Source organism: Notechis scutatus, chromosome 1 (assembly GCF_049901735.1).
Source record: "Notechis scutatus isolate UNSWTSFEM ecotype Mainland chromosome 1, rNotScu1.2, whole genome shotgun sequence".
NCBI classification, from domain to species: domain Eukaryota; kingdom Metazoa; phylum Chordata; class Lepidosauria; order Squamata; family Elapidae; genus Notechis; species Notechis scutatus.
This window is the reverse complement of record NC_142009.1, coordinates 25,413,650-25,436,420: the sequence shown is the minus strand read 5'-3', so window position 1 is coordinate 25,436,420 and position 22,771 is coordinate 25,413,650. Positions and strand designations below refer to the sequence as shown.

Below are 22,771 nucleotides of genomic sequence, written 5' to 3'. Positions count from 1 at the left end.
AAATTTTTCTTTGTAAAAATATTTGAAAAATATTCTTTCAAACTTGGGAAGCCACTAGAGGGCAGCAGAGCTCCTCTTTTTCACCTTCCTAGCCCCATCACCAAGGCCCAGAGACCAACTCTAGATCTGCTCTCACGTTACGGCAGGGAAAGTACCTCACGCAGCGGGTGATGGGACAGGCTGGATGAAACATTCCTCTCGTGGGGCCTAGCCAGCCGCCCTCTTTTTGGAAGAGGACAAACATTTTACCGAACTAGGTTGCTGCTTTTGGAAGCAGAAAACCCTACTCCATAGAGCAGTAGTTTGCTTCTATGTGTGTAATGGGAAGGTGAGGGGGAAATGCCACCTATCCTTTTTCCAAGGCAGCTAAGTCTGTATGTACAGCTTCTCAGTCATCCAGGTCATGGTTGTCCCAAAGGTGCGTTTTCTGGAGGCAACTGGACTTCTTTTTCCTTTTGAAGACATTTCACTTCTCATTCAAGAAGCTTCTTCAGTTCTTCCATTCCCCACTATCCTGTCAGAGCTGAAGAAGCTTCTTGGATGAGAAGTGAAACATCTTCCAAAAAGAAAACAGAAAGAAAAACCAAGAAAGTCCAGTTGCTTCCAGGAAAAGCACCTTTGGGTCTAGGTGGCTAGGTGTAAGATTAGCCTTATTCAGCACTTTGGCTTGCAAGACTGGTGTGCCGTTTCATTTAAAATGGCAAGATCCCTAATGGTTAATCATCTAGAGTGATGTTTCTCAACTTTGAAGATGTGTGGACTTCAACTCCTAGAATTCCCTAGTCAGCATGAAGTCTACACATCTTAAAATTTCTGAGCTGAGCAATACTATTCTCCTATATAAGATTTTCCTAATTTGCAGTTTCTATTGATACAACAGTGCCTGGCAACTCCCTATATTTTGCTTTGATTATGTAATGCTAGGTAAATTTTCCTCCTCAAAGATGGAAGTAGTCTTACATCGATGAAGCAAGTTGTTTTCCTTCTTAAATCTCCATACACCATTGAATGGTGGATGTTTATCTGTCAGCCTTGATCATTCCTTGGTAGATTCCCGGAGGTAGGTGGGTTCTAATTCTTAACAGGAAGGAAAACACCCAGTGGCTATTCATGATTAGTCAGTCAGCCTCTTCAAAATATTCTCATCCTTCCTGCTCCCCACAGTGAGCAGAATATGTTTTGCTAACAAGAGGAAGGGTAGGCTATCACTCTCCGGGAAAAAGCCAAGTGATATTAAGAATCTGCAGGTAGCCCTTGACTTAGCAATAGCACCAGCACTTAGACTTATATACCACTTCACAGTGCTTTACAGCCCTCTCTAAGCGGTTTTACAGAGTCAGCATCTTGCCCCCAACAATCTGGGTCCTCATTTTACCGACCTCGGTAGGATGGAAGGCTGAGTCAATCTTGAGCCTGGTGGGATTTGAACTGCCAAATTGCAGGCAGCCAGCAGTCAGCAGAAGAAGCCTGCAGTACTGCATTCTAACCACTGCGCCACTGCAGCTCCTTGGGATGACAATTGGGCTCAGAATTTCTGTTGCTGAGCAAGGCAGTTGTTGAGTGACTCACAAATGATTTTACAATCTTTTGGGGGGCTTTGTTGTTAAGCAAATCACTATAGTTGTTAAGTGAATCATGTGACTGTTAAGAGAGTCCCGCTGCCTCCACTTGACATTGTTGGAAGCTAACTGAGAAGCTTTCAAGCGGCGATCCTATTTATGATGATTGCATTGTCATGACGTCGTGCCCTTTTGCGACCTTCTGACAAGCAAAGTCAACGGGGAAGACAGATTCACTTAACAACCATCACTAACTGAAGAACTGCAGGGATTCACTTAACAAATGTGGTGAGAAAAGTCGCTTAATACCTTTCTCTTAGCAACATAAATTTTCTGCTCAATTGTGACCGTAAGTTGAGGAGCTTGCCAAGTATCTGAATTTTGCACATATGGCCATGGGGATGCTGCAGTGGTCATACATGCAAGGACTGGTTGATCCCCTGGCCATGGGGATGCTGCAGTGCTTAGAAGTAGAATGACCAGTCACATTTTCAGGGCTGTTTTAACTTTGAAAGATGGCTAAACAAATGCTTGAAAGTCAAGGACTACCTTTATACCAAAGAAAGGCTCTGTGGTAATAGAAGAGGCCTCTCCCGCAGAGGTGGTATTCAGCAGGTTCTGACAAGTTCTGGAGAACCAGTAGCGGAAATTTTGAGTAGTTTGGAGAACCGGCAAATACCACCTCTGACTGGCCCCGCCCCCATCTATTCTCTGCCTCCCGAGTCCCAGCTGATTGGCTGGGTCTTCTTTGGTTGCCCTGCTCTGGAGAACAGAGCTGGAAAGCAGGTTAGTGGGGTGGGGAGGGCATGGAGATTTTACAGTATCCTTCCCCTGTCACACCCACAAGCCACGCCCACCAAGCCAAGCCATGCCCACCAAGCCACGCCCACAGAGCCTGTAGTCAAAAAAATTGAACCCCACCACTGATCTTCCGGCTGCCAGGGCTGACTTCCCGAGATACAACACACATATCCCCAACGTACAAAGCAATACCATTCTTATATTTCATAACAGACAGGTTTGAAGCTTGTGCAGATCTTCTCCTGATAAATCTGTTGGCTTTTAAAATGCCATAAAGCTGTCTGGATTTATTTATTTTTTTGCTGCGGCTGATCAGTTATTGCCCTCCCCTTTGAAATGTTAATCGATAACCATTGTTTCTAAAAGGAGCCGTGGCTTCCCAAAAATGGACAATTAAACAACTATCTGACAGTGAAAAAGACCTTAGGGCCAGGATGAGATCCTCAGCAGATTTCCTCTACTCTGAAGAATGGTCCAACCAGGAGAATTATGCCCGTTGGGACCAATTCAGTCCCACAATGCTGGGACTGCTCAGTGTATGGGATGCAGCAAGAGCCAAACCTCAGATATCCTGCTAAGTCACCAAGCAGCTCTTGAGATGTCCCTATTTTTTTCTGAACTTACCCGTCCTTGGGCCCCTTGTGATGTCTGGACCAGCCCCAGGAGAGCAAATAATGTTTTTATAGCTCATCAACTTGTCCTCTAGCAGTGTAACAATGCTTATGGCTGAGTCAACCAATCATGGTTCTGGGATTCAACTAGTCTGTCACTCAGCAGCCATTGGAGAGTGGTCTTGTAAAAGGGTGGTTCACTTTCTCACGCAATGGTAGAGGAACCTACCAGGTTGTGGTCCTTTTGCTTGCTCAAGCTGGAATCATGATACTGGGCCTCAGAACCACTCTAGGATAAGGAAACCCTCTCATACATTGAGATTGTGATGATTCAGAAGCTAAATCCGTATAACTCACTCCACCTGGATATTGATTTTTTCCCATTTGGGGAGGTTCAGCAATATATTCCACTTAAACTACTCAATATGATTGGGTTTATCCAATCTCCCAGCAATAGCAGTAGCACTTAAGACTTATATACTGGTGCTTTACAGCCCTCTCTAAGCGGCTTACAGAGTCAGCATATTTGCCCCCAACAATTTTTGGATGCTCATTTTACCAACCTCGGAAGGATGGAAGGCTGAGTCAACCGTGAACCTGGTGAGATTTGAACTGCCAAATTGCAGACAGACAGCAGTCAGCAGAAGTAGCCTGCAGTACTGCATTCTAACCACTGCGCCACCGTGGCTCAGAGAAGGAGAGAGAAATATGAAAAAATCATGTTATCCAAACAGGAATATAGTTATAGTAGGTCTTTGGCTTGATCAGTTGTGGGTACATAGCTGATGTGCACCCTTGGTGCAAGCCCAGCCAAGATAAATAATTGCACAAAGACTAAAATAAGCATTGTTGAACTTTAAAAATGAGCCTGTTTGACTTGTGCTAGATCGTAACTCATTTCCTTAATGTATGAAATGCATCATTTGCATATCTTCCTAGTTAGTTATAGTTGTTATAGCTCAGTGGAAACACACGTGATTTGAAAGCAAACAACTATAGGTCCTCTCCCTTTGTGTTACCTGGAAAAAAAGCAGCACTGTAAAACTCTAGGGAGCCCTTGCTAGTCGGTGATGACTGTGGGACAGGGGTGTCAAACTTAAGGGGTGCTTCGATCTGGCCCATGGGGCTACCCTGGAAACAGCAAAGGACTGGCCTGGGGTGCCTCTGCCAGTGAAAATGAAGCTCAGGAGGGCCATGTGTGGCCCTCCCGAGCTCCGTTTTCACTGGCAGAAGGTTGCAGGAGATCATCGCAGCTGAAAAAGGAGATTGGGAGCCAGTTTTCACTGGTAGAGCACTTGGGCCACCACAGGTGCCCCCGACATGAGTGACATTGAGCTGGCCATGCCCAGCCCAGCCCCCAAGGTCAAACACAACCCTGATGCAGCCCTCAATGAAATCGAGTTTGAGACTGCTGCTGTAGGAGATATATTGGAGCTAATTTCCCATAAAAAGAATGCTAAGAATATGAATAACAGACATCTAGCACAAAACAGGAAATGTAAAACCAACTCTTAGGATCAAGTCTTGAGTTTAAACTTAAGCTGGTATGATACCGCAGCTGTAGCTGTCCTAAGACTGTCAACGGTTTAAAATAGCTTCATTCTTAGTGGACAATAACATTTTTATAGCTGTGTTACGCTAAGTTTTCAGAGAAGTTCAGACAAATTTGAAACAGTCAAGAGGAATCTGACATTGACAGTTCTGGGCTAGCTGAATCCATAGTCTGACTCAACTGATGGTTTCAATTGGCTATAATTGTGACTGGATTGGGGCAAGCATATATGTGAACCCATTTAGTTGGCTAGCTTATGATTGGGTATGTTCTGCTAACTCAGCCAATGGAGTTAATTAGTTAGCAGGGGCTAAATTATTGCAACTGCACATGTAAAATGTGGTAAAATGTGCTCAGTGTATGGTGGAATGCTTACTGGTTTCCTAGCTTATATTTCAATATATTCTGGCTGAGAGAATGGGATAATTCAGTACACAGCATGTTGTATGAATTAAGTCAACCAGTATAAAATAACATATGCTGAGTCAATATAGAAATAAGCAGAGATGTTAAACAAAAGAATAGTTAGTGACAATTACGTTATTGTAAATTACCTTGACAAAATTACCTAATCCCTTAAACAATGAAAAATAATTATTAAGAGTGGCCATTCAACGAAGAGATGTTGCTGATAATGGAAACATTGAATAGGTTTTCATCTCTCTGCCTTTTGTAAGTTTTCATGCAAATCTGATAAGAAATAGTTTGTGCCTAGATTCCCCTTCTGTCTAATTCAGAGACACTGATGGCCCTTTGATGGGGCCTTGAACACCTGATTTCCCCTCTTCCACCCCACCCCCCCAGGCACTTGGGCCAGGATGTTGTTTGAACTTGCCTAGATGTGTTCTTAGATTTAATTGTCTCTGATTCTGTATGCTTATATGGATCGGTTATTTCATACACTGATTTAAAAAAAATAATCCTATAGACATACAAGACACCTGGCATTGCTCCATGAGCCTTAAAACTGACTAAAGTAAATACATTTTAATATTATTTTAATATTAACCCATATCAGTCCATCCAGATTACACTTGTCAATGTCAATGGCAGGAGTGGGGTGTGGGTCATGTATCCATCCTTGCTCTTCTTGATCTGGTAGCAGCTTCTGATTCCATCAGTTATGGTTTCCTTCTGGAGGATCCCTCTTGGAGTTGGTAGTACCTGAGGTATGTCGGTTCTTCTCCTGCTTCCAGGCTCCTTCCAACTGGTGTTGATCGGGGGTGAGGGGGAGAGTTCAGTTTCTCTTGTGTGGGGTTCCACAGGCGTTCTGTCTCCTCCTGTATAACATCCACATCATTTGGGGGAGGTCATCTTGCAGTGTGGAGCGAAATATCATCAGTATGCTAATAATGTGCACTGTTGCCTCTCTACCCTTAAACCCTCCCCCCCCCCAAAGTGATGCCATGGAGGTTCTTTTTCTGTGTCTGAAGGTTATGGGGTTAGAATGGAGAACAATAGGTTTTGGATCAACTGTCTATGGAGATTATCGGTCATCCAGGTCATGGTTGTCCCAAAGGTGCTTTTTTCAAGAGGCAACTGGACTTTCTGGTTTTTCTTTGAAGACATTTCTCTTCTCATCCAAGAATCTTCTTCAGCTCGGGAGAAGCTAAACATCTTTAAAAAAAACAAACCCAGAAAGTCCAGTTGCCTCTTGAAAGAAGCACTTTTGGGACTTTGGATCATATCTAGCAAGACTGACTCTGAATATTAGGTCCTCCTTGTTGTGAACTAAAGAAATGTCATTAATAAAGATTCATTTGCCTAGCAGGATCGTAATCCTGCACGTCCTATTGGCCCATATAATGGCAAGTTACGATTGGTTCATTCCGAGCAATCTGACTGGCTGTTGGCGGGCGCGCCAAGATTCAAATGCTATAACACTATCCATTGGTTATCCGGATAGCAGCTTATGCTATAAAAGAGTGACTGCTAGCCGGGGGTTTTTGTCTCTGTTATGCTTGTGAATAAAGAGCTGAAGTTCAAGGTTGACAGTCTGGTCTCCGTTCATTAAACCCATGCCTCAAACTTAACACTCCCGGTTCTGGGGAATTTCTATCATTTGTTCTGGATGGGGTTACACTACCCACCTCCTATACAACCTGCATGCCATTTGGGGATTCTCCTGTGCTCATGGAGGCTGTCAAAGGAGACTCTTGAAAGGTACACAATGGCTTAGCAAACCACGGGACACCGTGGAAGAACATGTCACTCACTCTGTCACCTTCTCTCTTTCATACAAAGGCTGTGTGAGCTCTATGGTGCGTAACAGAACAATACAAAATAGCTGTGTTGGGCACTGCGAGCTGAGGGAGATTCAACACAGGGGCCCCAAATTTACCACAGTGACTCATGCATACCCGAGATTGCGATTCAACATTTATTTTTTAAAAAGGGATATTTTGGAAATAAGCACTTTAAATGTTGTCTGACCCTGTGACGATTCATTCAGAAGAAGCTTTATTATAGATAGTTCTCGACATACAACCAAAATTGGGATTGGAAAATTGGTTGTTATGGTGCGCAGTCATTAAGTGAAGTTTCATGTGACTGTGATGTTTTTTGGGGGGGTCATTAAGTGAATCACTGTGGCTGTTAAGCAAGATATCATGTGACCGTGACTTGTCTTTCTGTAATGACCACTCATCTTTTGCTGGTTGTTCTCCTCTTTACTATACATGTAGTCCTCAACTTATAATCACAATTGGGAGCAGATTTTCCATCGTTAAGTAAATTGCACTCCTTTATACGATCTTATTTGCCACAGTTGTTAAGAGAATCTCTTCAGTTGTTAAGTGAATCACATGGGCGTTAAGTGAATGTGGCTTCCCCCATTGACTTTGCTTGTTGGGAGCCAGCTGGGAAGGTTGCAAGTGGCGATCCCGCGATCCTAGCTGTTCTCAATACATGTCAATTGCCATGCCCCTGAATTCTGATCACCTGATTTTGGGGATAGAATAGAATAGAATTCTTTATTGGCCAAGTGTAATTGGACACACAAGGAATTTGTCTTGGTGCAAATGCTCTCAGTGTGCATAAAAGAAAAGATACATTCATCAAGAGTCAAGAATCATAAGGTACTTTGTAAATAGTTGAACAGTGTTGAAGGAATTATTTGTTTAGCAGGGCGTTCGGGAAAAAACGGTTCTTGTGTCTAGTTGTTCTGGTGTGCAGTGCTCTATAGCATCGTTTTGAGGGAAGGAGTTGAAACAGTTTATGTCCAGGATGGGAGGAGTCTGTAAATATTTTCACAGCCCTCTTTTTGACTCGTGCAGAATTCAGGTCCTCGATTGAAGACAGGTTGGTAGTAATTGGTTTTTTTTTTCTGCAGTCCTAATTACTTTCTGAAGTCTGTGTCTGTCTTGTTGGGTTGCAGAACCCAACCAGACAGTTATAGAGGTGCAGATGACAGACTCAATATGGATGGTAAAGTGGTCAGAAGCACAAGGATCAGGTGTAAGTCATTTTTTCAGTGCTGTTGTAACTATCTGTACTTCCAATTTTCCCAACCCTAACTTTTGAGAACGAATGGATAAAAGGATGCTTTTCACTCCTTTCAGTACAGGTAGTCCTCGACTTACAACAGTTCATTTAGTGACCATTCAGAGAGTCACAATGGCATTGAAAAAAAAGTGACTTATGACCATTTTTCACACTTAACATCATTTGCAGCATCCCCATGGCCAAATTCACTTAAGAACCGTGTTACCAATTTAACAACTGCAGTGATTCACTCAACAAAGGTGGCAAGAAAAGTCTTAAAATGGGGCAAAAGTCACTTAGCACATTTCTCACGTAGCCACATAAATTCTGGGCTCCATTGTGGTCATAAGCCGAGGACTACCTGTATTTGACTGACTTGATTATGTGCAGTTAGCATCCCAAAATGGAAAGTCCTGCCATGGGAAGCGCCTTGTATTTTGCACATCATAGATGGAACGGTGGTTTGAAAGACTCATCACAAAACCAAAGGAAGGAAACACATTTATGAGAGGAGATTTAAGAGAAATAGTAATGTGCAGGGGACTTCCGGTTTGCAAGGCTTTGGCAGCGGCAGGGATTCGCAACACCGCGCGATCCCTGCTGCGCTCGCTGCCGAGGTTCCTCCGATCCGTTTGGATCTGGAGGATATAGCTGCCCCATAGAGGCAGCTGAAGATAGGGGGGACCCGGACAGGGGTTTCGGGGTGTCGCAGACCCCCTCCCCAGCCAGCAAAACCCCCTTTTCCCCAGGCGGAGGAGCGGCGGTCAGTAATGGCCGCCACAAAGAAGCCTGCAGCTGGATAAGATCGTGCAGGAGGAAGAAAGTCGGAAGAGTTGCGAATAAGTGAAAGTGGTTTTTGCTGACCGGGATAAAGTAAGAGAAAGTACCCTGGAACTTGAAACTTGCCAAAGATAAATTCTTTCCAGAGAGATTTACAAGTGGAGAATGGAATTTTAAAAGGAAAAGTTTTTTCTTTTTTTTTTCTTTTCACTTTCCTTCCTAACGTGACAGCAGATGGAACCATAAGAGAAATCGGAAAACCTGCATTGGAGGTAATTAAATGCTGAAGGGACAAGGATTTCTGAACATTAAAAAAAAAACTTTTTGCTGTGAGTGGGAAGGGAGAGGGAAAAAAATTGGAGCAGAATTTGGAAATAAGGAGAAGATTGCCTAGAATATTAAAGAGTTATTAGAATTATTAAACATTAATAAGACTTCTAAAAGATATACTTTAAATGGAACTTTGTGACTAAACACTAACCCCAGAAAGAGAAAGTGAAGAAAGGAGAAAGTATTAAAAGAAACAGCTTATTTGGATTGTTTGGTGATCTTGGAATTTCTGAGAACTATCTTTGACTGAAAGCACTTGGGTGGTTGTTTGGAAAAACCTTTTCTTTCTACAATGGCATCACTTGTGGATGATTTGAAATTTGAATACCAAAAATACAAAAAAGAAGAACAAGAAGGGAAGGACTCTCTTGGCACTCTTTTTCAATTTTTAGAAATGGAGGTTTGTACTTATGAAAAGCTGACTGCACAACAGGATGACTGGGATAAAGAAGAAGCCATTTTTGATGAACAAGTGACTTTATTTGGCGAAGGAAAGGAGAAAGAGGAAAAGGAAAAGGGGACTTTAAGACTTGGAAAAACAACCAAAAAAGAGAAAAATAAGGTGAAAAGTGGATATTATGTTAGAAAACAACAGAAAGGAGGAAAGCAGAAGAAGAAAAGAGAGGTGGAGAGACAAGGGGGTAAAAAGGGCAAGGAGAAGAATAAGCAAGGGAGAAAGGAAGGGATGAGAAGCCTCAATGGTGGGGAGCAAGATGTAAAGAAACAAAATTATTTTAGAGATAATGGGTAAATTTTATTAAAAAAGGGATTCTGGAAAGGTACATAAGATTGTATTTTTATATTTGTATTTAGAAATAATCTTAGAAAATTAGAAACAATATGTAATTTAAAATGTGATAAAACATTTGTAAAGTGTTTAAGATATAAATGAATACTAATATTAATGAGTAGATTTGTATTGGCATTGATAATAAAAAATATTGTATAATTTTAGAATGTACCAAACAGAATCCCAATGTAAGCTATGTATTTTATATTAAGTATTATAAATGTAGGGGAAAGAGATAAAGGCGTCATACTCCAATTAGTGTACAGGAGAAGTTTTGTTTAAAGAAGAAAGATAAATGGATAGCTAGAAATAGAACAAAGAATAATAAATATTATGATTTGAATTGAGATGAGATAAACAAAATAAAATTAAGAAAGTTTAAAAGAGATGAGAAGCTATACAGAAAATTGAAAATGGTAATAAGATATGGAATGGTATATAAAATGAATATGAATTTGAATTTGTGTCTGTACGAAGAGTTGTAACCCGGGACTAAGCAACTTTCAGAAAAGATGCTTTTTATGTTCCTATGTTTCGTGTTTTTGTGTGTTTATGCTTGATTGAGTTAATAAAACCTTGGAGGAATGTTAGAAGAGGATAATTGAGAATAAAAGATAGAAGAGAATAAAACAAGTCAGAGGAAAATATAAGTATAATGAATAAAAACATATAAAATAGATAAATATAGAAAAGAAGTATAACTGAATAAAAATAAAGGGAGAAATAATGAGAAACTTGAAAGGATATGTATGTGTTTATAAGGAAATGTGTCAATGGTGTATAAAATAATGTTTTATTTGCTTTGTTAAAATTTACAAATAACTTTCAGAAAAGAGGTTTTATGTTCTTATGTTTTATGTTTTGTATGTCTTTAAAAACTAATAAAATTTGTTTTTTTTTAAAAAAGAGAAATAGTAATGTGCAAACACACACACACACACACACACACACACACACACGTACACGGAAATACGCAAGTATATTTTAACAGAAGTGCACTTACTGCATATAGCTGTGAAGATTTACCAAAAAATATGCAGCACCATGGGTAATTTGGTCCTGCCCTTGGTAGAGTCAGACTCTGAGGGAGAGGAGGAACAGCCAACAGGGAGTGGAGGTGTGGCTCCAGAGGTTGTGGAGGAGGCTGGGGAAGGGCAGAGGCCGGCTGGGCAGTCAGAGGAAGAACCAGGCCCATCCCCTCTGCATTCTAGGACACGCAGGGAGGAACAGAGAAGAAAACAACTTGGTTTATGAGAGAGGAAGTGGCCATGATCCTCCTCATTGGTTGCAACTGGGGAGAATAGTATATAAGAGAGACGATTACAACACAGTGTTGCCAGAAGCAACGTGTGGGTTATTTTGGGCTGAAGTTATCTTGGTTGGTGTCCTTCCAACTGTGCCTTGATACTTCCTTGAATTTGGTAATTACTTATCCTGGTCCGTTGTGGAAATTTCATCATTGTAGTTTGTTTTTTTATTTCACCTCTATCTGCACATTAAGTTTGGACTGTATTGCTTTCTTTTGAAGACTATTTTTGAGTACGTTTTATCTCCAACTGACAATTATTGAACAGTGGGACCAAGTTGGAGGCATTAAAGGATTTTATTTATGTTTTGGATTTTGTTACATTTGTGTTACACTCTGGGTCATCACAGGTCCTACCACAGGATTCTCAAGGTCAGTGTTAGTCTGACTGACAATATGAGAAAGAAATTTGCATGACTTCCTCACCATGAAGACTTGAAAGTAGTGATTTAATTACGATTATAGCCAGGCAAGAAACATATACTTACGATACTATTTGCTTTAATAAATACATTTTAGGCTGTGCTTTGCACTATTTCTCAAAGTTCGCAGTACTACCGTCACTGTCTGATACAGTTCTGTGACATTGTTCATCACCCAATTGGATTGAGATGGGAGGCTATAGAAACTGAGTGACTGATGGAATAAATATAATATTTATTGTGAAGAAAAAATGTGATCATGAATAGCTTGAAGAAGAAGAGATTCATTGTATTAGATTAATACCTTAACCAAGCCAGCGGAGGCTGAGTAGCTGCTTTCTGACATGCTAAGTTTAACTGACATTGGTTTGCTTTTTTGTTGCTTGGTGTGTTACATGAACCTAGCCCAGGGGTGTCAAACTTGAGGCCCATGGGCCGAATCCGGCCTGCAGGGTGCTTAGATCTGGCCCACAGGGTTTCCCTGGAAACAGTGAAGGGCCAGCCCATGGTGCCTCTGCCAGTGAAAACAGAGCTCTGTTTTCACTGGCAGGGCACTTGGGCCACCACAGGCCCCCCGACACAAGTGATGTTGACCTGGCCATGTTTACCTGGCCATGCCAGCCCCCCCAAAGATCAAACACAACCCTGAAGCGGCCCTCAACAAAATCTAGTTTGACACCCCTGACCTAGCCTTTTTAGTCAGTGTGTGGTTCAAGTTGTGGTGCATCACCTTCAGGGTGGGTTTTCCGGATTTGCACAACACAAGGAGCCGAGTTTATGTTTATGTTTTATTTATTTGTCAATTGCTTACAAGATAATAGGTATAAGTAAAAACATAGTTATGAATACATGGATACATATAAGAAAAATATATATAAAAGAAACAATAGGACAGGGACGATAGGCACGTTGGTGCGCTTATGCATGCCCCCTACAGACCTCTTAGGAAAGGGGTGAGGTCAATAGTAGACAGTCTAAGGTTAAAGTTTTTGGGGTTTGGGTAAAAAACCACAGAGTCAGGTAGAGTATTCCAGACATTGACCACTCTGTTGCTGAAGTCGTATTTCCTGCAATCAAATTTGGTGCAATTAACCTTGAGTTTGTATCTATTGTTTACTCTTGTGTTGTTATGGTTGAAACTGAAGTATTCATTGACAGGTAGGACATTGCAATGTATGATTTTATATACTATACTTAGATCAGACCGAAGGCGGCATAGTTCTAGGTTTTCTAGGTCTAGAATTTCGAGTCTGGTGGCATAAGGTATTCTACAACGAGTGGAGGAGTGGAGAACTCTTCTTGTGAAATATTTCTGGACTTTCTCAACTGTGTTAATATCAGATACGTAATGTGGGTTCCAGACTGATGAGCTGTATTTGAGTATTGGTCTAGCAAATGTTTTGTATGCTCTAGTTATTAGTGTAATATTACCAGAGAAAAAGCTACGTAAGGTTAGGTTAACAACTCTGAATGCCTTTTTGGCTATGTAGTTACAGTGGGCTCTAGCACTTAGGTCATTTGAGATGAGTACTCCAAGATCCTGGACAGAGTTTGGATCATCAACAAGGTCTTGACTATTCAGCCTGTATTTTATTTTCTGATTTTTTTTGCCAATATGTTTCAGAGATTATGAAGACAAGTCTTCTTCCATGTGTTTCTGTCAGTAGTTTGCTTCTAGAATGACGAGCGTTGCAAAGCCCGTCTTAAGCCAGGAGGCACCATGATGTGTTTGTCCATGCAAGGGAAAAAAAATGACAATGGGGCAATTGGGCAACTGAAGCTCCACCTCTTTTTTAAAATATATGTCGTGTAACAAAAAGAGATGGGACGTTCATTGCACAGACCCAGTCTCCCTCTAATTGCAGTCACAATACCTTTGAAGAGCCCTAATATGAGAAAGGCTTTTATGAAAGAGGTAAATTGTTTTATTGTTCTAAAATGTTTTTATTGCTTTAACTGCAGTATGCTTTTTGAATCGTAAGTCACTCAGAGTCATTGACTGAGATAAGCAGCTATAAGAATCAAATAAATAAATAAACCCTCCCTTTAAATACACACAAACACACAAACACAAACACACACACACACACACACACACACACACACACACATATATGGAAGGTGATGAAACTAAGGAAAGGCAGCAGGGGGCTCTTTTACCTCAGAGCAGGACCACCTGCAGGGCAGAAAGAATATTATTATTATTTTTATCCAGGCGTGACCTCCTGGTTGTGGGGAGGCAGGAGTTCAGGTACAGGTGAAAACTAAACCACAATCTTACTTTAGGCAACTTCCCAGCAGAGATCAGAAGTGGATTAAGGACGCTACTTGACACAACTTATTCACCAGCCTCCCTCCAGCTATGTGGAGAAGCCAGTTTTTCTAGTAACTCATTGATGCCCGTATCTTTGATAACTCCCACATTGAGGGCATACATGTACACAAATGGGTTTCCTAGGGGGAGGGCCTGTGTCCTGAGAGAGCCACCCAGAGTTACTGATAGCCCTGTCACCTCTTGGTCTTCAAGCAAAGACAGCCAGACCTCTGAACTCCCTAGCTCGACAGTCCCTGAGTAGTGTGTGTGTGTGTGTGTGTGTGTGTGTGTGAGGGAAATACATTTCTGATCTATCTCCTGCTGGTAGACGGGAGCTTTTGTGCACGGTTCAGAAGGGTTCGTGTACTTCACCTTCTCAAACACTTCACGGGGCTGTGGGAGTAACATGCTGTTCCATAAAAACCCGGATGTTGGTTTGAAAGAAATCAGATTCTTCTGGCACCTAATTCAGTATTTCCAACGTTGCGTATCAGCGGCTTTTCTCTTCAGTCGGGATTGATTGCACGAAGGTTTTCTGTCTGCTACGCAGGTGTTTTCCTAATTACCTGTGACCCCTGGCAAAAAGATCATAATTTATCTAAAGCTGCCTTACATCAAACCAAATCATTATTATTATTTCCATATTTCCTGGGGCTCAAGAGGGGATTCCCTGTTCTTATACCCCATCAATTATTTTCTTCCTCTTATTCTATAAAGAATATTGAAAGTTTGAAAGGTGTATTGCAACAAAATGCTGAAAGCATTATTAGTCTTTGTTCACTTGGTTTCTGAAAAGACATATCCCTCACACAATTTTTTTTCAGGGTATGCAGAACTGGAAGAAGACACTGTAAGCAAGAGAAAAGGAAGTTAGCTAAATCTTGTTTTCCCCATCTTATTTTTGCTCAAATGGATAAATAGTTGATTGTATAAGTACACAATATGTAATATTGCATGCTGTATATGATTGTTAAAAGAACAACAAGTATTTGGAATATAGTGTAAATGTTAATACACTTATACAATCATACAAACAATAGATTAAATATAAGCACAATGCCATTAGTACTATATTTTTATCCTTCCCCATCAACCTATTGTCATTATTTTTACCTACATGCCATCTTTTTCCAGAGATTTGAAAGCTTTAATAAAACAGCTAAATAAAAAAAGTATTTGGCTATGATTCTTTACCAGTCAGCCTATTAAAATATGGTCAAGTGAATTTGAAAGATTTCCCCCCTCCAATCGCATCAAGAAAAGATGCAGGAAATGGTACAGAGAGATCCTAATACTTCCCAATGTCTCCAATAGCTCTTATGGGGCAGAATACGGCCATTATCTCTAGGCTGCAAACATCTTTACGACCAGATGGAAGTAAAGCCATCATGTTTCCTGTAGTAGTCTTTTGCTTCCATGTTCAGTGTTTATCCATATGTTTCAGACAAATGGTTGTCGCCAAGCCAGGGACCCCAAAAAAGCCATATTAGACATCTGCACAGAAGAAAGGAAGAATTGACTAAGGGAAGAATATGAAAGAACATGATAACACTTAGCAATGTTTCAGTATCTAAGGGGGTGGCACAAAGAAGGAGTCAAGCTATTCTCCAAAGCACCTGAAGGCAGGACGAGAAGCCATGGATGGAAACTAATCAAGGAGAGAAGCAACCTAAAACTAAGGAGAAATTTCCTGATCAGTGGAACAACTTGCCTCCAGAAATTGCGGGTGCTCCAACACTGGAAATTTTTAAGAAGAGATTGGACAACTATTTATGTGAAATGGTTTCCTACCTGGTCAAACTAAAAGACCTCCAAGGTCCCTTCCAACTCTGTTATTCTGTTCTGTTATTCACTTTGCTGCCATCTAGCAAGTTATGGATTTTCTACAGCCCAGGTGAGAAGTTTTCCTTGTGACCCAGATAGGTCTGTTTCCGCTCTGAACTCACCTTTTGCATTAGACCTGGAAATGACCCTCAACAAAAAGCTTGCCAGTGTAATGTCCTGTTTAAAGTTCTACACTGAGACTAGACAAGCTTGAGTTCAAATCCACACATTCAGGAGCCCTGGGTAACTATGAGCTAGTCATGTTCTTTCAGCCCAACCTACTTCACAGGGTTGTTGCTGCAGGAAAATTGGCAAGAAACTGTATTGTGTGTGTCACTTAGAGCTCCTAGAAGAAAGGTGATGTGCAAATGCAAGGAATAAGTAAATCAACACCAGCTAGTAAACGTTGTTTTGAACTAATTAAAGACAATTCCTCTTAATGTTGTGGAGCAATAGAAAAACTATAAGAAGTATAAGAATATATATCTGTATATGTGGTGAAACAGCTATATTTGGTATTTTTTTTAAAAAAAGAATGATTATCACGAGTCAATTCTGAACCTCTGAAGCATATGGATTCTGGAGACTCTCAACTGGTACAGAAAGTGGGCTTCATCAATTTCATCGGCTCAAGAGACAGAAGCCCAAGCATGTGGCTTTATTGTAGAGGCAATGGCCCTGCAAAATGTAGATTACTGGGCACTGATCTAACAATCCCAACTCGTAATTTCTTTCCATCTTTTTATTATTTGTTTTTTCATCACATTTAGAAAACCACCCATCTCCCTCACAGAGGGATTCTGATTGACATCCAAATAAAAACCTTTTGGGAAAAAAAAAATAGTGTTGGCTTGAATTCAAGTTCTACTGAAGGAGAGGAAGGTGGTAGAGGGAACAGAGGAGAGAAACCTAAGAGGAGAGAGAGGAAAACAGGGAGCAAGAAAGAATATAACACCCCAGGGAAGAGCTGTACTCCACACAGACCAACTCAAAATGTGGGGAGAGGGGGCAGACACCCCCCCCCACTTGCTTGCTGAAAATTTCTGAGCAGGTGGGATGAATACAGGTAGTCCTCAGGTATCGACCACAATTGAGCCCGAAATGTATGTTGCTAAGTAGAAATTTGTTAAGAGAGTTTTGCCCCATTTTACGACTTTTCTCTCCGCATTTCTTAAGTGAATCACGGCAGTTCTTAAATTAGTGGTACACTTAGGTGGTTAAGTGAATCTGGTTTCCCCGTTGTCAGAAGGTCCGGACACTGCAAGCATCATAATTGTGTGTCAGTTGTCAAGCATCCCAATGTAAAATCACGTGAGCCTGGGGATGGTGCAACAGTCGTAAGAGTGGAAAATGGTCATAAGTCACCCCTTTTCGGTGGGTAGTAGCTTCGAACAGTCATTAAATGAACTATTGTAAGTCGAGGATCACCTGTACAAGACTGAGAGGCACCAGTCACCGTTGGCCCCTTTGGGAACTTTTAGTGGCCGGCTGGGGAGAAGGACTCTTCCGCACTCATCCATCCGATGCTGGTCCTGTAGTTGCGGCTCGGAGTAGCCGGTGTGGCTCACTCCGACCTTCTCCAACTGTTGGACATCCTTCCAAGGCCGTTTGTAGCGGCCATGACTGGAGAAATTCCATCTCTCCAGGACCGGCGAGGAACATGTGGAATTTTCCAGCCGTCGCTCTGGGAAAAGCGGGCAAGGAGGCAGGATACAGAGCCGCGGGTGGCAGCTTCGAAGGGGAGCCTTTGAGGCGCTATGAGGGAGGCCTGCCCAGGGAAGAAGAGAAGGGTCCCCGGCAGAGACACCCCGCGGAGGTGGGAAGCGCAGCCTCCCGAGAGAGAGTCAGCGGGGGCCGGGCAGAGGGAGGGACCGGGGCCGGCGCCCAGGAGGAGCGCCGTTTAAAAGGCCCGGTCCGCAGCCGGGACGCTCTCTCGCCCGCCCCGTCTAAGCTGTGCCCCGCGTCTCCCGGTTATGGCTCCTCGGCTGCCGCCGTTCCTGCGCTCCTTGCTGCGCTACAGGGCCTTCATCGCGCTCTTCGGCACGCCGTTGGTTCTGCTGCCGCTGCCGCTTCTGATCGCCACCAAGGTAGGGTCCGCCGAGGCACGGTCGGGTCGTTGCCGGAGGGAGGATCGGCGTTCTGTGATGCCGGTGCCCCGTGCAGGAGGCGCGAGAGCGCGGTGCGCTCTGCACCCGTGAAAAATCCCCAGGCTGCTGTCGCGGGTCTCTCTCGGACGGTTCTTCGACCCCTCCGACGATCCCAGACTTAGCAGCGGGATCGGATCCCGCCCGCTCGCCCGCCCGCGAGAGAGAGGCTCTCCCCCCCCTTAAACCGAATGGCCGTTGGCTTCTTGGCGGACCGGGATGGCAGTTCCGAGGTGGCCGAGCGAGCGAGGGAGGGAGGATCTTTCGGAAGAAACAGGAGAAAGTGAGCCTCTCTCTAACTGGTTTGCTGGAGAAATGGAGCGCTGGCACCTCCTGCCCCCCCTGGAGAGAAAAAAGGAAAGCTTGTGGAAAGTTAAGGCAGCCGGGATTGGAGAAAGCTCCCTATTCTGCGAAGTCTTAAAACTGTGATAGAGCCTCTATTGGCAAATCCAGTCTACCTTCAATTGCTTAGTTCCCTGGCAAAAAGGGGGAGAAAGTTTTCCACCTGGTAGAGAAGGTGTTGCCAAAAAGGCAAGACTTTCTGGAGGCAAAGTAAGCATTACATTATGCATTAGGTTCGTTCCCAGACAGTATGTAGTCATAGTACCTGAAGCTGGGTGCCAATCCCTGGGGAATACGCCCTCCTCGTACCCCAAGTGTGAACTGCTTTGAGTCATCTTGTTGACCACGGGACGGACTTGATAGCAGGTCTTTTAGTCTGAGGGATCCAGCAGAAAGTCCGTGGATTTTGGTCTCCATTGGCTCACATCTAATGACAGTAATAACAGAAAGCTTTTCAGAATGTATCTCAGCCTTCTATCATTTTTGTCCTGGTTTGCAATGTTTGAAAAGTCAGAAAAAGTCTTACAGGCTTACAACAGTTCATTCAGTGGTCTTTGAAGTTACAACGGCACTGGAAAAAGTGATTTATGACCAGTTTTTTGACACTTAACTGTTTGCAGCACCCCTGTGATCATATGATCAAAGTTCAGAGGCTTGACAAGTAACTCATATTTATGATGGCTATTAACATCATAAATATGAGTTAATTGTCAGGGTCATGTGAGTGAGTACCTTTGGTGATCTTCTGACAAGTCTATGGGGAAGCCATAGACCAGGGGTGTCCAACCTTGGCAACTTTAAGACTTGTGGACTTCAACTCCCAGAGTTCCTCAGCCAGCAAAGCTGGCTGAGGAACTCTGGGAGTTGAAGTCCACAAGTCTTAAAGTTGCCAAGGTTGGACACCCCTGCCATAGACCATAGATTCATTTAAGAACCATGTTACTAACTTAACAACTGGCAAAAAAGATTGTAAAATGGGGCAAACTCATTTAGCAACTGTCTCACTTAGCAACAGAAATTTTGGGCTCAGTAAGCTGAGGACTACCTGTCAGGTTGACAACCATCAAGTCAGGAATTTTGATTTTTAGGAATTGATTTGGGCGATCTGGAGGAATGTTAGCATCCAGCAGGCAAAGTTGCAGCCTGTTTCAGCTCAGCAAAAAGGGATTGCAAACTTCTTCCACAAAGGATGATGTCCTCATTTCATGGGACAGGGCACAGTTTCTCCACTTTAGCAGCTCCAAATGTGTGTGGACTTCAACTGGCTGGCTGGGGGAATTCTGGGAGTCGAAGTACACACGAGATTGAGAAACTCTGGGACAGGGAAATTGGGATTTTACAAGGATGGCCAGTTTGGAGAAATTGGAATGAAGCGGTTTTCTCCTTTCTTATGACACTAGTACTGAGATAAGGAGAAGATTGAAACATTCAAGTGAAAGATATTACCCAGATAAAATCTTGTGCTCATAGGCAGTCTACCTCTAAATGCTTGCTGCGTGGGGATGGGAGTAGAGAAATCTGTAGGACAGACAAGGAATAACGGAAGGAAACTGAACAAGGAGAGATTTAACCTGGAAATAAGGAGAAACTTTCTGACAGTGAGAACAATCAACCAATGGAACAGCTTGCCCTCGGAAGTTGTGGGAGAGACATCACTTGAGACTTTCAAGAAGAGATTGGACTGCCATCTGTCAGAAATGGTGTAGGGTCTCCTGCTTGGGCAGGGGGTTGGACTGGATGACCCAAAAGGTCCCTTCCAACTCTGTTAATCTGTAATTAGAAACAAGCCACAGGAGAATTTGTCTGTCTGTAGCAATTCCAGAACCAGCAAGTACTGCAGGACAAGCCCTCTGCATAAACGTTGTGGTACCCTCTCCCCTAAGGCACACATTAATGCCTGGATGTTGACATCATTAAAAAGAGATTGTGATGCTGACAATCAGGAAGGCATGTTTGTTTGTTTTTTAAAAATAATCCTGAGAAGTGGGAAAAAGGCAGATGGAGGTGACAAGCCAAATACTGAAATATTTACCAAAGTGAAAACTCTGGCCAAATAGCAACAGCTCTTAGACTTATATACTGCTTTATAGCTCTCTCTAAGCGGTTTACAGAGTCAGCCTACTGCCCTCCAACAATTTGGGTCCTCATTTTACCAACCTTGGAAGGATGGAAGGCTGAGTCAACCTTGAGCCTGATGGGATTTGAACTGCAAATTGTAGGCAGCTGTAGAAGTAGCCTGCAGTACTGCACTCTAACCACTGCGCCACAGAGGCTCATCACGAATGCTTTGCACCATTGGAGTGAAAACTTTAGTCTTATTAGGATTGACTAAGCAAAGAGCAAATTCCCAAATCCACACTGGCCCATTGTTAACTGGGTGGGACTTCTATATCTGGCCACCAGAGGAGGGAAAAAAACAACAACAGGAGGGCCAGGACTTTTCAGATCCATCCAGATTGCAGTCTGGCTGCTTTGGCACATGGCGATGGCTAACACAAAATATCCCGCCCGTGAGACCTTTGGCTATCTGAGTCTTCTGGTGATATTTTGCCTCTCACTCTGCTCTGCAACACAGGTAGTCCTCACCTTACAACCCCAACATTTCTATTAAGTGAGGCATTTGTTCAATGAGTTTTTCTCCATTTTACGACCTTTTTTTTTGCCACAGTTGTTAAGCGAATCACTGCAGTTGATAAGTTGGTAACCTGAATCTGGCTTCCCCGTTGATTTTTGCTTGTCAGAAGGTTGCAAAAGGGGATCACGTGACCTTGGGACACAGCAACGGTCATAAGTATGAACCAGTTGCCAAGCATCTGAATTTTGATCACACGATCATGGGGGTGCTTCAAAGGTCTTCACTGTGAAAAACGGTCGTAAGTCACTTTTTTCAGGGCCGTTGTAATTTTGAATGGACACTAACTGAAGTGCTGTAAGTCAAGGACCTTCTGTATTCTGTGGCTACTATGCTTGTCTCCTTAATAATTCCTGCTCTGCGTTGCTGCAGAAAGCAGGGGGATAATAACCAATTGTTCTGCTTTTTCTCACTCTAGTTACAGCCAGGCCTTTTTTTCACAAGACAAATATGTGTTTCTTCCTTAATTTTTTCCTCAACATTGGCTTGTTAATTTCTAAGCCTCCCTGGTCTCTTTGACCTCTGAATTAATTATTTGCTCTAAATAAGCAAAGAGACCGTTTCTTCTAAAGGTGAGTAGGTGCGAAGCATTGAGTTGCACAGAGAACTTCTTCTGCGTGTGCACACACAGACCACAACCTACTTCTTAGTAAGCTAGAAAAAAGTGGAATAGATAGCACCACCACTAGATGGACTCACAACTGGCTGGCAAACCATACTCAACGAGTAGTCCTTAATGGGTCTAAGTCTACATGGAGGGAAGTAAGCAGTGGGTGCCACAAGGTTCCGTCTTAGGCCCAGTACTCTTCAATATCTTCATTAACGATTTAGATGAGGGAATAGAAGGGGAACTTACCAAATTTGCAGATGATACTAAGCTGGCGGGAATAGCTAACACCCAAGACGATAGGCTCAAAATCCAGATGGATCTTGACAGACGAGAACACTGAGCCATATCTAACAAAATGAAATTCAATGTAGAGAAAAGTAAAGTCCTACACTTAGGCAAGAAAAACCAGAGGTACACATATAGACTGGGTGAAACCAGGCTCAATAGCAGTAAATGTGAGAGGGATCTTGGAGTCTTAGTGGACAACCAGCTAAATATGAGCCAGCAGTGTGCTGCAGCAGCCAAAAAAGCTAATGCAATCCTAAATTATATTAACAGAGGGATACAGTCAAGATCAAGGGAAGTACTAATACCACTCTATAAAACCTTAGTAAGACCACACCTAGAGTACTGCATCCAGTTTTGGTCACCACATTATAAAAAAGATGTTGAGACTCTAGAAAAAGTACAGAGAAGAGCAACCAGGATGATTAGGAGACTGGAGGCTAAAACATACAACGAACGGTTGCAGGAACTGGGCTTGGCTAGTCTAGTAAAGAGAAGAACCAAGGGAGACATGATAGCGGTCCTCCAATATTTGAGAGGCTGCCACAGGGAGGAAGGGATCAAGCTATTTTCTCAAGCTCCTGTAGGCCAGACAAAGAATAATGGATGGAAACTGAACAAGGAGAGATTTAACCTGGAAACAAGGAAAAACTTTCTGACAGTGAGAACAATCAACCAATGGAACAGCTTGCCCTCGGAAGTTGTGGGAGCGCAATCAGTTGAGACTTTCAAGAAGAGTTTGGACTGCCATTTGTCAGAAATGGTGTAGGGTCTCCCGCTTGGGCGGGGGGTTGGACTAGATGACCTACAAGGTCCCTTCCAACTCTGATTATCTGTATCTGTATCTAGATCTTAGTGTACTCCTCTCCGGTACATGCAGAGGAAGCTGTTAATTGAACAATCCTCTAAGTCAGCACTTCCCAAACGTTTTCCTTCATTACTCAAAACCACTTATCAGAACATCCTTTTTACCGCTTATCAGAAAG

The 22,771-nt window shown here is 42.7% G+C and overlaps 1 protein-coding gene across 1 annotated transcript in view; it reads left to right on the top strand.

Moving 5' to 3' along the window:
* The first annotated feature begins 16,536 nt into the window (after positions 1-16,536).
* Positions 16,537-22,771, top strand: part of SLC13A5 (solute carrier family 13 member 5) — a 35,902-nt gene continuing 29,667 nt past the window's right edge. Inside the window, exon 1 of the mRNA XM_026671641.2 lies at positions 16,537-17,859. Coding sequence (XP_026527426.1) covers positions 17,746-17,859 — 114 coding nt within the window. The 5' untranslated portion in view covers positions 16,537-17,745. The remainder of the gene's footprint in view (positions 17,860-22,771) is intronic.